The sequence below is a fragment of the Argiope bruennichi genome, chromosome 6 (assembly GCF_947563725.1).
Source record: "Argiope bruennichi chromosome 6, qqArgBrue1.1, whole genome shotgun sequence".
Classification (NCBI taxonomy): domain Eukaryota; kingdom Metazoa; phylum Arthropoda; class Arachnida; order Araneae; family Araneidae; genus Argiope; species Argiope bruennichi.
The window spans coordinates 112,819,075-112,831,375 of record NC_079156.1 but is presented as its reverse complement, the minus strand read 5'-3'; the positions used below and the strand labels follow the sequence as shown (position 1 = coordinate 112,831,375).

At 32.2% G+C, this 12,301-nt stretch overlaps 1 protein-coding gene across 1 annotated transcript; it reads left to right on the top strand.

Moving 5' to 3' along the window:
* The first annotated feature begins 3,100 nt into the window (after positions 1 to 3,100).
* Positions 3,101 to 12,019, top strand: LOC129971909 (E3 ubiquitin-protein ligase MARCHF2-like). The gene is made up of 4 exons (XM_056085887.1): positions 3,101 to 3,314; positions 7,649 to 7,758; positions 8,566 to 8,801; positions 11,743 to 12,019. The coding sequence occupies exons 1-4, from the start codon at positions 3,101 to 3,103 to the stop codon at positions 12,017 to 12,019; spliced, it is 837 nt and encodes a 278-aa protein (XP_055941862.1).
* The last annotated feature ends 282 nt before the right edge of the window (positions 12,020 to 12,301 follow it).

Genomic DNA, 12,301 nt, shown 5'->3' with positions numbered 1-12,301 from the left:
GTGCATTCTGTTTGGGGTCGTTGTCCTGCTGGGAAATGGAATTTCCATCTAAACCCAGAATTTTTCGTTGATTTTTCTTTATTTTTACTCTAAATTAAACCATTTGTTATGTGTAAAAATGAAATCATGTTTGCACTTCCCGTTAATGTGTTATTTATATTGAAAGTCGGATTTATGAAGTAAAAGTAAGGTGTACTCTCAATTTTTTGAGCCACTGTATATAAATTTCCTAGTCTGAAAACTACTTTTAGAATAGAAAAAGTGTTTTGTTTCTAATTAGTGTAAAGATTTCCATTAGTACAATCTGGCAAAAAAAGCTTTTTCTTGTTTATAGGATTACTCATGAACGGAAGTTTAATTTATAATAAAAAAGAAAAATATATATATGTCTGGTTATCTTTTACAAGAGTTTCTCCGAAACATTGAACAGTCGTGACAATGCGCATGCCATTCTGGAATAAATCAACTTTTTATTTCAAAATTAATTGGTTCTTGAAATATTTAATTAAATGACAAAAATAACATCAAATCTCAGTTTTCGACCAGTAACTTTTGAAATAAATACCATACGAAACTTATTTATAAATCATTATACAGAACAAATAATTATGCTTCCAATGACATTAATTTCAATTTAGGAAGAAAAAAAAGAAAAAGAGAAAAAACAGTAGAAAGGACCTAGACTGAGGAAACACTACAGATATTTTTCCGAACAGGCACAGAAACACCAGAAAGGAGAAAATTCTATTTCGTTCATGGCAAGGAAATACCATGATATGAAATAAATTTTGTTGTTGTCGAAGCGATGATGGGTAAAGAATGTTTGTTTCACAAAATGCATAAACGCGTTATAAAAATCTAAATCATCGAATAAATTTTCTTCAAATATTGTTCACAAACACCCTGACACGAAAGGAAGGTTTTAGGGGAGATTTCAGGACAATTAATAAAATAATTTCTTTTTTTATTAATTAAAAGCTATGTTTCCGTGTATAAAAAAATCTATTTTAAATTTAGTGGTGATAATGCAGATTTTATACAATTGTAAAGTTTAAATAAATTCTATACCAATCTTCCAATAAATTCTGTACCAAAAATTCTCAATAACTTAAGGAGAAATATGGTTTTAAAAATGTTTAAGGAGAAATATGGTTTTTAATGTTTTTATTTTAATTGAAAAAAAAAAGCATTTCAGACGATAAGAGAATTATATTTTTATAGAATATTTTTACATTAAACATATTATATATAAAAACATTTTCATTCAGAGCAGATCGAGTTTGTCAGTTACCAAAAAAAAATGGCCTATAAAGTGAAACTTTGTTATTTATTTTCATTTTATTTACTTAAGAAATTTATTCGACTTGGTTTAAATATCGAAATCAGGAATAATAGTTGAATAGGCCAGAATAAGTCTGAATTTTCGTCGGAAATTTCGTAAAAGGACTTTTTTTTCACTTGAAACACATGAATTACATTTGAATGAACGATATCAGTTTTCAAAACTAATTTTAACGATATACGATATTCCAGTAATTTTATCTTATGAAGCTGATTCCGAATTTGAACTGAATTTTGTAAGATTATCTCTAGTTTACAAGATAAGGAGAAAATTAAATGTCAGCAGTAAAATGTTTGCAACGCTCAAAATATTCTGAAACTGTCTCAAATATAAGTCTATGCTTTTAAAAAGAGCGTGTGTGTGTGTGTGTGTGTGTGTGTGTGTGTGTGTGTGTGTGTGTGTGTGTGTGTGTGTGTGTGTGTGTGTGTGTGTGTGTGTGTGTGTGTGTGTGTGTATGTGTGTGCTTGTTTACTTGCGGTTCAAATATGTTAGGAAATATGATATATAGATAGTCACAATAATGACTAAATTTCCTTCGAAACTTGAATTTTAAAATTTAATGTAGCAAAATTTTTATTTTATGTTTTGAGTTGTTTTGGATGACAGGTTTTTCCTCGTAATGATTAATTAATGATTTCCTAATGATTAATCCTAACTAGAGGAAGTGGATGCCTCCAAAAATTTTCTCCATGCATTCTAATAAAGGTTATCCCAGTAGAAACCTTGCCTGGCACTGGAGTACAATGACTGTGAAATATTAAAATGTAGCGAGAGTTTGGTATTTTCACTGAATCTATAGTATCATCCTTGGCGAGTTTTTTGGCGATTAATCCCTGGTATATGGTTAAAAGTATCCAAAAATCGAATTTGCGTTTTAGACGCATATTTCCCAACCTGATAGAAAAAAATTGTCATAAAACTACATTTGTAGTCACAAAATGGCATGCCAAATTTGATATATTTAAGCCACTGAGTTTTTGAGTTATGGTATTTACATATTTCTGAAAGTGCAGACAGACAGATAGTCAATCATTTGTCGGATTTGACTCAAACTTCGGTAAGTGTCTATTCTAAAGACGTTGAATCTGTCTACCGAATTTTATCTATCTGTGTCTTTTCCTTTTTTGTATCGTGTTAAAGTACATTCGAATAGTAGGACAAACAGACTTCTTCTGGACGAATTTAACTCAAAATTTTGTATAAATCTACAAATGTGTTATAAAAAAACCATATACCAAATTTTTGTCTTCTAGTTCAAAGTATTTTTGAGTTATCTTTGCCACAGACAGGCGGAAATTTTCTAAAAATGTATTTTTCGAACTCAGACAATTCTAAAACGTGGAAATTCGTCAAAATTTCATGCTCGAATTTTTCGACTATTACAATACTTTCTCCATACTACTTATACGAGAAAGTAAAAATCAATCAATTTATAAATCAGATTTATTTTCTCGTCTGCGAAATATACGAGATAATATTGAAATCCATTAATATAGATGAAACTTTAAAAAGAAACACGCTTTAAATAATTGTGACTAAACTACACTAACTGTAATATCAATATATGAAATACTTTAAATTGCTGTTGCATTAAATTTTCATTGCTTTCATATCAAGATTTTGTTTTTTAATAATGGCATCAATCATTTCGGTTAAGATTTCAGATTCAAAAACAACGTTGACTACTTCAGCTATAAATTGTTAATGTTGTTTACTTAAAATCTCAAATATTTTTGCTGATGTTTAAAACTTGATTTTATGGAAAAACAAGCCGACTCCAGTCATGGAACCTCAAAATCGCAAAGCAGTGACATGTCAAGCTCTCAGGAGCAAAAAGAATCATCTGAAGCAAAAAGTTCAGCACAAGAGACGGTCTTGTTGAGAGTCACTGATCTGGAGAATAATCCCATGTGCAGAATTTGCTATAATGGCCCTAGCAGGGAACGACTTTTAAGACCCTGCAAATGCAAAGGTAACTTTTAAGACCAAAATTCACTGGTGTTACTTATGAAGTCCTTAACATACACTTCTTCTTCTTTCTAGAAAAGACAATTGCTCTATTCTGACTAAGAAATTCCTATACTATCACATTCATTTGTCTTGAATCTTTATATTTAAAATAATTATCGAACCATAGAAGCAATCATCTATCTCCAATCACACATTCGATCTTGCCGATTTTTATTTCACATAAAAGCCCATGGCCTTCAAATATGTTATCTAGGTCACTTACCTCCCATCACCTTTCGTTTTTTAAAGAAATCTCTAAAATATTTCTTCATTGTATAGTTTCTAAAACCTAAACCAAGGAGTGAGACCTTGGAAAAGTCCCATAATCATTGCCGCCAATTTCGTCGACTTATATTTCACACGAACGCTCATGATTCTTAGCTACATCATGAATGATTGACCGCTTCTTATGGCCTCCATTTTTTAAATATATCTCAAAATAAAACTTTGCCAGCATCAACAACATAACATGATTTCGCCAATTTTATTCGTTAATTCATTTCATCATTTTTCAATCATAGTTAACCAGATAGAATGCTCTATATTTATTTTTCAAATATAATTCAAAGCATAGTTTTATTTTGTCGTAATAAGATGTAATTCATCAAAGTTGGTTAACATGATTAAATAAATACTACTAATATAGTGGGTAAATAGCTGGTCATCGAAGGCGAACCATAGATTGTGTATCACTGTCATCTTCTCAAACTGAGTGAGTCAGCAATGCTCTAACTGTTTTTAAATTCCTATTTTGATTCTATCTTAGTAATTTTGAGGGAGGTTTTAAAAAATTTTACTGATTTATAATGCAGTCCAGGAATACTTAAATTTGTAAATGTCAGGTATCAGTCGAGAATTAATGGGATAGAATAATGGAAGGATAGTTGAAATTGCGTATGAGTAAAAGTATTTCATGTTATTGTGGATGAAAAAATGTTGAAATGTGATTAGATTATTTCCGGGATTGCTAGCTACATGAAGAATTCCCTTGCTGGTTGCATAATAAAATCTTCTCAGAACTTTTAAGTCTCTATAGATAATTTTTCTCACAAATCTAGAAGAGATAGTCATTATTATTAAGATTTTGTAATTTAGTATTTAGTATTTGCGCATTTTTCTTTTGGGGGTTTTACGGTTCAGTCCCAGACTATTGGAACTTGAGCGAGCATATAAGAATTTGGTAACATATAGTTGGCTTATTGGATAGATATTATCCTTGCAAAAATATATGATATTATTACAGCAAGGGTTCTGCAATTCCACTACAAGCTTCATACAGTTAAACCTTTGGAACGTAACGGATGAACCTGTTTGAAACGGTTGAACCATTATTGAAATTGGATACCAAAATGACTCGACTGTGTATTAGACCTACCCATTGCAATTAGAAGAGCTTGCTGCTTAGGAAATGGCGCACAGTATGCTCCATTTTTTTTTATCAAGCAGATTCTAGTCGATTCCCTGTTTTGTTTAACATCATAATTTATTTTTTTAATTCACCATTTTTTAAATATTTGTATTTTGCTGATAAAAATTCCTTTTCAAATATTTCATTTTTATTTACTATTTTTACACATTTGCTCAATTTTATCTCTGTTATAATATAAAACTTTTCAGCTAACTAATTTCATCACCATGCTGTTTTAGATTTTGCCATTGTTTTTAACTTTTTCTCGAATGTTTGGCACAATATGGCGATACTTGAACATTGTGTCAAAAATCCCTAATTAGCAGTAATATCATGAAATTAAAATTCATTACAATATTTGTAAATTGTCTTATATAATCTTTTCCAGTTTCATTACGTAACATTGCAGTGAATTAAGGAATTTGCAGTACTTGTGTGTTAACCATATGCCGTTGGTGAACTTTAGTATTAATTCTTTGCCATTGGCGACAATTAATTACTTAAGAGCTTTTGGTGCGCGATTTTTAATATTTGGGGAACGCGATAAGTTTCACTATTTAGATCACTAGTTAGTTTGATAACATCCTGTTTAGAGATTACACTAGAACTGTTTAGGACTGGAATCTATGCATTTCGAATTCGGGTCAAATAAAAAAATTCTTCTCTCCAAACGACTCTTTTAGTAGAAATATATTTAAATCAAATGGATTTTTAAAATGTTAGTTCTCCCATATACAAAGTGGTTCTTGGATGATACTAACTCCACCCATTCAGAAGTGAGACGCTGCCACAAGACCATAGTCCACCACTTTTGAGTTAGTAAATCACCAATGGAAGAAGTCTCTCCGAAGCTTTCTCGTATACTCCCTAATCAAAATACTATCCCTTCCTCCTTCAAATGAAAATTATGGAACTTGGTCAACACCATGAACATCTAGAGTGCTTACATTTTTAAGATAAACACAAGCGGAAGGAAAACGACACAAATGGTGTGTCATCCCCCCTATTCAACCCCCTATGTAACAAATATATATTTTTGTCGCTTAATTTTTATTATTGATTGAAGCAAGAATTTGACAAAACTGATTCCATTCTGGGCAGTGTATCAGATCATGCTTGTAAAAGAACACAGCGACATAAACAGACATTATGTTAATGAGCGAGAGGAAGTTTCCCGAAGCTTTCTGACATAGTCTCTGAAAAAGCAGTTATCACAGAGGACGCCTTCCATGACGTTGCCATATAATAGTTACGGAATATTTACTTTTGGCTGAATTTAGTAATTTTGCTGAATCCATCTTGTCACCTATGGCGAGATTTTTGGCGATTAATCTTTCGCATGCAGTTACTATTTAATCAAATGAATACAAAATTTGACACAAAACTACACTTGTGGTTACCAAATTCAGTACCAAATTTGGCGTAATTAAACCAGTTTAATGTGTTTTTGAGTTACCCCGTTCACATTTTTCAGGAAGTATAGACTAACAGACAGTCAACCCCTGGTTGGATTTAGCTCAAAATTTGATAGGTGTCTTATGTTATAGATGTTAAATCTGTATACAGAATTTCATCAGTCTAGCTTCCCTCGTTTTGTTATTATTATATTAACATATATTCAAACAGTCCGGGCAGACTTCCCAAAGTGGATTTTGCTCAAAATTTGATAGAAATCTACGAATTTGGTGCAAATACCAAATTTCATCTGTCTAGCGTTAAGCGTTTTTGAGTTATCTTTGTTACAGACAGAACAGATGGACATTTTCCAAATATGTGCTTTTCGATCTCATGGAAGTCTAAAACGCAGAGGTTCGTCAAAATCTGGAGTTCGAATTGTTTGACGATTACTGTACATTCTTTATACTAAATGTGAAAAATTCATTAAAATCTCAAGGTCATTTTTTTTTTCACGATTAGGGTATTTTCTTTTCGTATACTTTGAGTGTAGAAATAAAAAAAAATTGTTCGTTTAATTTTTTTTAACTTACTTTATACTTATTTTTTTATTAAAAAAATTTTACAAATAACAATTTTTAAATTTTCTTTTACTATGTAAGAAAAAAAAATTTCACTTTCTTTATTTTTTATTAACATTTCATTTTTCCGGTTGGTACCATCGCCACAAAGTTTTTTAAATTAAAGATATGGATGATTTCCTTTTTTTATTTGAAAATCTAACACAAAATTAGAAATTCTGGGTGTCAATATTTGCTCTCCTATGAATCTATAAGCACCTGATTCACAGGTTTGTAACAGTATAGTGAAATAGAAATTAAAATAAATATATCTGCAAAGGATCCATTTAGCGTTGATAAAAATGTTGTGGTAAAATTGAATTGATTGGTTATAAATTTTTTTTTGTAATGTACTAAAATATAGTTTATGTTTCTGCGTAATTTTTATCTAAAGCTTCCAATAATTGTTTCTATCCGCTTTATTTTTCTATTTCAATCACTTTCTCAGCCGGCGTCCTTGCATAGGGGTAATGCAACTCCCCCGTGATCTGGGCGTCCCGGGTTCGAATCCCGGTTCAGGCATGGTTGTTCGTCATCTGTGTTCTATCTGTGAGGTGTGTGAATGTGCCCCCCTGTAAAAAGGGGTTATGCAAGCGAATGTGTGAGTTTCATCTTCATATGAGCTGGAAGTCAGACTTCTGCCCTCGGGTACTCAGGGGTCTTTACCTTCAGAAGCTAATGCACCCCCTTTCCGTGGTAACACGGACACGACATCAACATCAATCACTTTCTCTGAACGAAAAGCACATTATATCGTCCATAAATAGTGTAAATATGAAGATTATTGCAATTAGTGGCATATAAATAAGTTACTTTTTTTTATTTCAACAATTTTTTTTCTAGTTTTAACATGTATATATATATATCTTCCAGGTACGATAGAGTATGTTCATCGTCATTGCTTGGAAAGGTGGCTGGAGTCAACCAACTGTGAGACTTGCGAATTGTGCCAACATCATTTCACAACCAGAAGAACTAGAAAGGTGACACAGCATGGATTTCAAACTCTAAAATTTCAGCAAACAAAAATAATAAAGAAGGGCAGAATATTATTTAATAAAACTATGGGTTTAAATTTTTTATATTAACACTGTGTTTTAGAACTATTTGTCGGAACTATTTTAATCTGAATTTTGAACCTTATATAGAAGAGATTACTGTGTCAACATCTTTTATTTAAACTTCTATCTAAAATTAGTAGCTAGGCATTTATCCCATTAGATTTAACATGTACAAAATTTAAATACGAGGAGGATTTTACATTGATTCAATTGAATCCGAGATTTTCCGGCCTTGAAGCCGAGATTTTACCATTTCCCTCGATCCTCAAAAAGCCAGATTGATTCAAATTTCCTCAAATAGATGAATATCAGTCTTGGTTCGCTTAATTTATTTGCCGAAAAATTGATTAAAATTTATTATAGATTAGGATTTGCTAGAACATTATTTGATTATTTATCAAGTTAAATATAAGACTTTTTCCTCTGCTTTCTACTGAAAAGCATATTTCCAAAAACTGAGATTTCAATTTTTAAAAAATCTGCAGTATGGTTTGCGTGCAATAAATACTATTGAATGCTATCTCAAAAAATACCTTCAATGAAGCAGTTATTAATATAATACATGTTTGTTTTTTTTACGTTTTTAATTAACTTAAGGTTTTTTTTAAAAGAAAGGATACTTTTCTCATGTTCAACGGTTTACTTAATTAATGATTTCTAAGTTCTGCGTCAAAGAAAACTTTCGAACTCTTTTCTCAATGAACTAAATTCTGTTTTCTCTCATCGTAGAGTTTTTGGGAATGGTGTAGACAGCCAGAGACGCGACACGACAGAAGGAACTTCATCGGGGACTTCACCTGCTTTGCCTTCCTCACCCCCTTGGGGATTGCCACCTTCTGGCTCTGCGCGGAAGGGGCCATCTACTATCAGAAGGTGAAGAACTCCACTCTGGAAACCATAGCCCTCGTCACCCTGGCCGTCTTTCTGGTCATGGCCTACGTCACATGGATCATCTTATGTACCAGGTAAACCTTTTATCTCCATTTGCCATAGCAAAATAGATTTGAAACCGAGAGAAGTCATGTAATTTTCAGCTCTTTTTTACAATTTTTTTCTCTACTTTTTATTACCAATTTCAGGCTAAGACCCTGTCGGTGTCTGACGACAGGTCTTATAGAACTACAGAAAGAAAAAGTCTTCTGTTAAAGGAATAATGTGAACATAGATTGATACAGAGGCAAAAGATTCAGTTAAGTCGCAATTGAAATCCAAATGAGGCGCTGAAATATATAGATGGACTTTAAAGTAATAATTTATTCCGAGATAATAAAAAGCTGCAAGGGAATATATAGTGAGTTTTATTAATGTTGTTGTAAGACAAACTTTTTATCAATATTCCTTAAGAAAAGATATGGTCATTATCTCATACACCAATGTTTTCAGGTACCATCTCATGATACGGTCATCATCTCATATACCAATGCTTTCAGGTACCATATCATGATATGATCATCATTTCATACATCAATGTTTTCAGATACCATCTCATTAAATGGTCATCATCTCATACACAGTGTTTTCAGATACCATTTCATGTAGGGATTGCAATACAGGTATACCGGGATACCGAATACCGGTATTTTGAGCCATTTGTACAATTTTGTAATACCGGTATTCACAAGTTTAAATACCGGTTTTTCGGTATTTACTAGAAAATTTTTAAATTGCCTCCCCTATATGTTCAGGGATCGCCAACGTAGCAAAATAGTATATGTTTTGTTTTATGCCTCCCTAACGGACGAAATTAATTAGCTAAATAATGGCTTAATTAATTGCTTAAGTCTAACTTAGAGAAACATGGATTATCCCTGAAGGGAGATATTGTATCCATAATGACTGATGGAGCAACAGTTATGAAAAAAGTTGGAAAGTTGATTGGTGCAAATCAGCAATTGTGCTATGCTCATGGAATTCAATTAGGATTAATAGATGTATTATACCAAAAAAATTAAGAACAGAAGAATCCAAATACAGTGGATATAGAAATTTCGGATTCCAACTTTGAAGAGAATAAGAGTTGTGAGTGATATTGACAATGAAGATAATGACGATGTAATTGTTGAAGAAGACATTGCTAATGAGGATGAAATATTAAACCATCACGAATTGCTTCCTATAATTTATAAAGTTCGAAAAATTGTTAAGATATTTAAACGTTCCCCTATAAAAAATGACATATTACTAAAATATATACTACTGAAAATAAAACAGAATATATGTTAATATTAGATTCTAAAACACGTTGGAACAGTTTATTTCTAATGATGGAATGATTTTTGAAACTGAGAAATCCAATCCAAAAAGCAATAATCGATTTAAACCTGTAAATTAATTTTTCAGATAGTGAATTCGACTTAATCAGAACTGCATCAGCTCTACTTCCAATAAAACTTACTATTGAGGCATTATGTAGGATAGATTCTAATTTATTAACAGCTAATGCAACAATAAATTTCATGTTGCAGTCACTGAAAGAACAGCACACATTACTATCTGAAGAATTATATATTACATTGAAAAATCGCACAGATGAAAGGCATACAGAAATAGAAAATGTCTTATGGTATTTAGATAATTATAATGGTTTTAAAAATGAAAATGAAAAAGAGGAAAAGAAAATAATCAATTCAAATCTGATTAAATTTATAGTAAATTTTCTTAAAATTTTTTACCCACAAACCTATCCATATTCAGAAGAATTCGGTTCAGTTATCTAAGATTATGATGACACTAATGTCGATAGTGAAAAGGAATTGTCTCTTGAACAAAAATTAGAATTAGTGATAAATAAAAAAAATTTCAATAAACCATAATACAATCAGCTATATCCAAAAACCACCCGACGAGAAATCGATTTGTTTGGAGATGAGGATTTAGAGGTAAATACTTGGAAAAAAAATATATCGCGCATTGCTAACAGTACCACCGACTAGAGTAGATGCCGAAAGAGCGTTTTCAACAGCTGGTAATTTTTGCACAAAATTACTTTTCAGGCTTAATGACAGTACAATTGATGCATTATGTTTTTTAAGATCACATTTCAAAAATTTGTAATAGCACCACAGACTGAATAGTTATATTTACACTTTTTTTTTGGTCGGCGTCCTGGCATAGGGGTAGCGCGTCTTCCCCGTGATCTGGGCGTCCCGGGTTCGAGTCCCGGTTTGGGCATGGTTGTTGTTCTATCTGTGAGATGTGTGAATGTGCCCTCCTGTAAAAAGGGGTTGTGCAAGCGAATGAATGATGCGTGAGTGGCAAAGTCGTACTCTTGGCCCTAGTTGGCGCTGCTATAAAAAATAAGAGACGTTCCCCCTCAGGCTTAAATCGCTGTCTTCGTAACAGCGGGCTTGTCAGTGGCAAGTGCCATAAGAAACAAACAAACAAACTTTTTTTGTGTGATTTAAATAAATAAAATGTTTCTTTACTTTTTTTGTGTGTGATTCTTTATATACTGTTATAATTTATAAGTTACAATTTTTTTGTGATATTTATACTCTAATAAAACTGGCAAATAAAACACCCCCCCCCCTTTTTTTTCCCTAAAATTTCTAATACCGGTATTAAAACCGGTATCCCGGTATTAAGATCCAAAAAGTACCGAATACCGGTATTGAAATTTTGTTCCGGTATTGCAATCCCTAATTTCATGATATATGGTCATCATCTCACACACCAATATTTTCAGATATCATCTCATAATATAGTAATCATCTTATATACCAATGTTTTTAGATATCATATCAAGATATGGGCCTCATCTCATATACCAATGCTTTCAGATATCATCTCATACATAAGGGTTTTTTTCATATACTATTTCAGTGTATATAGTCATCATCTCACACACCAATGTTTTTAGATACCATCTCATGATACGGCTATCATCCCATATACCAATATTTTCAGATATCATCTCATGATATGGTCTCGATGGCGAGAACACAACTGGCACGTTAGAATCGTTGACAGATCGTCGACATCCCCCCAAACCTCAGAAGAAGAGTCGGTGGTCAGCGTTCCACCTCAGAGCAGCTCATTGAGGGAACCGCTCATACCGTCGGTCCGTGTCCAGATTCAGGACAGTAGAGGATGTCCGGCTCACGGTCCAGAAAGGAATACTGAGCCAAGTGTGTCGACGGTCAGTACACAAGTTGCGTTTCCCGGACGAGTTTCCACAGTTTAATAGCGAAAAAGGATGTATTTTGACTATAATAATAAAATTATTTTTGAAGGCATCATATTCGTATATTTTTTATGCTCTCATTAGACAAAGTTTATGATGATCTACGACATACAATATCTACTACTACAAACAAATTTAATTTCAATATCAGTAGGCGAAAATCTGCATTATAGATTTTACGTTTTTATATCTTTTCACTAAGTCTGGTTTGGTTTAATTATATTAACGTCACGTTTTTAAAGCAACACTAGGGCAATATTGGCACGGACCTCGTAATTTTGA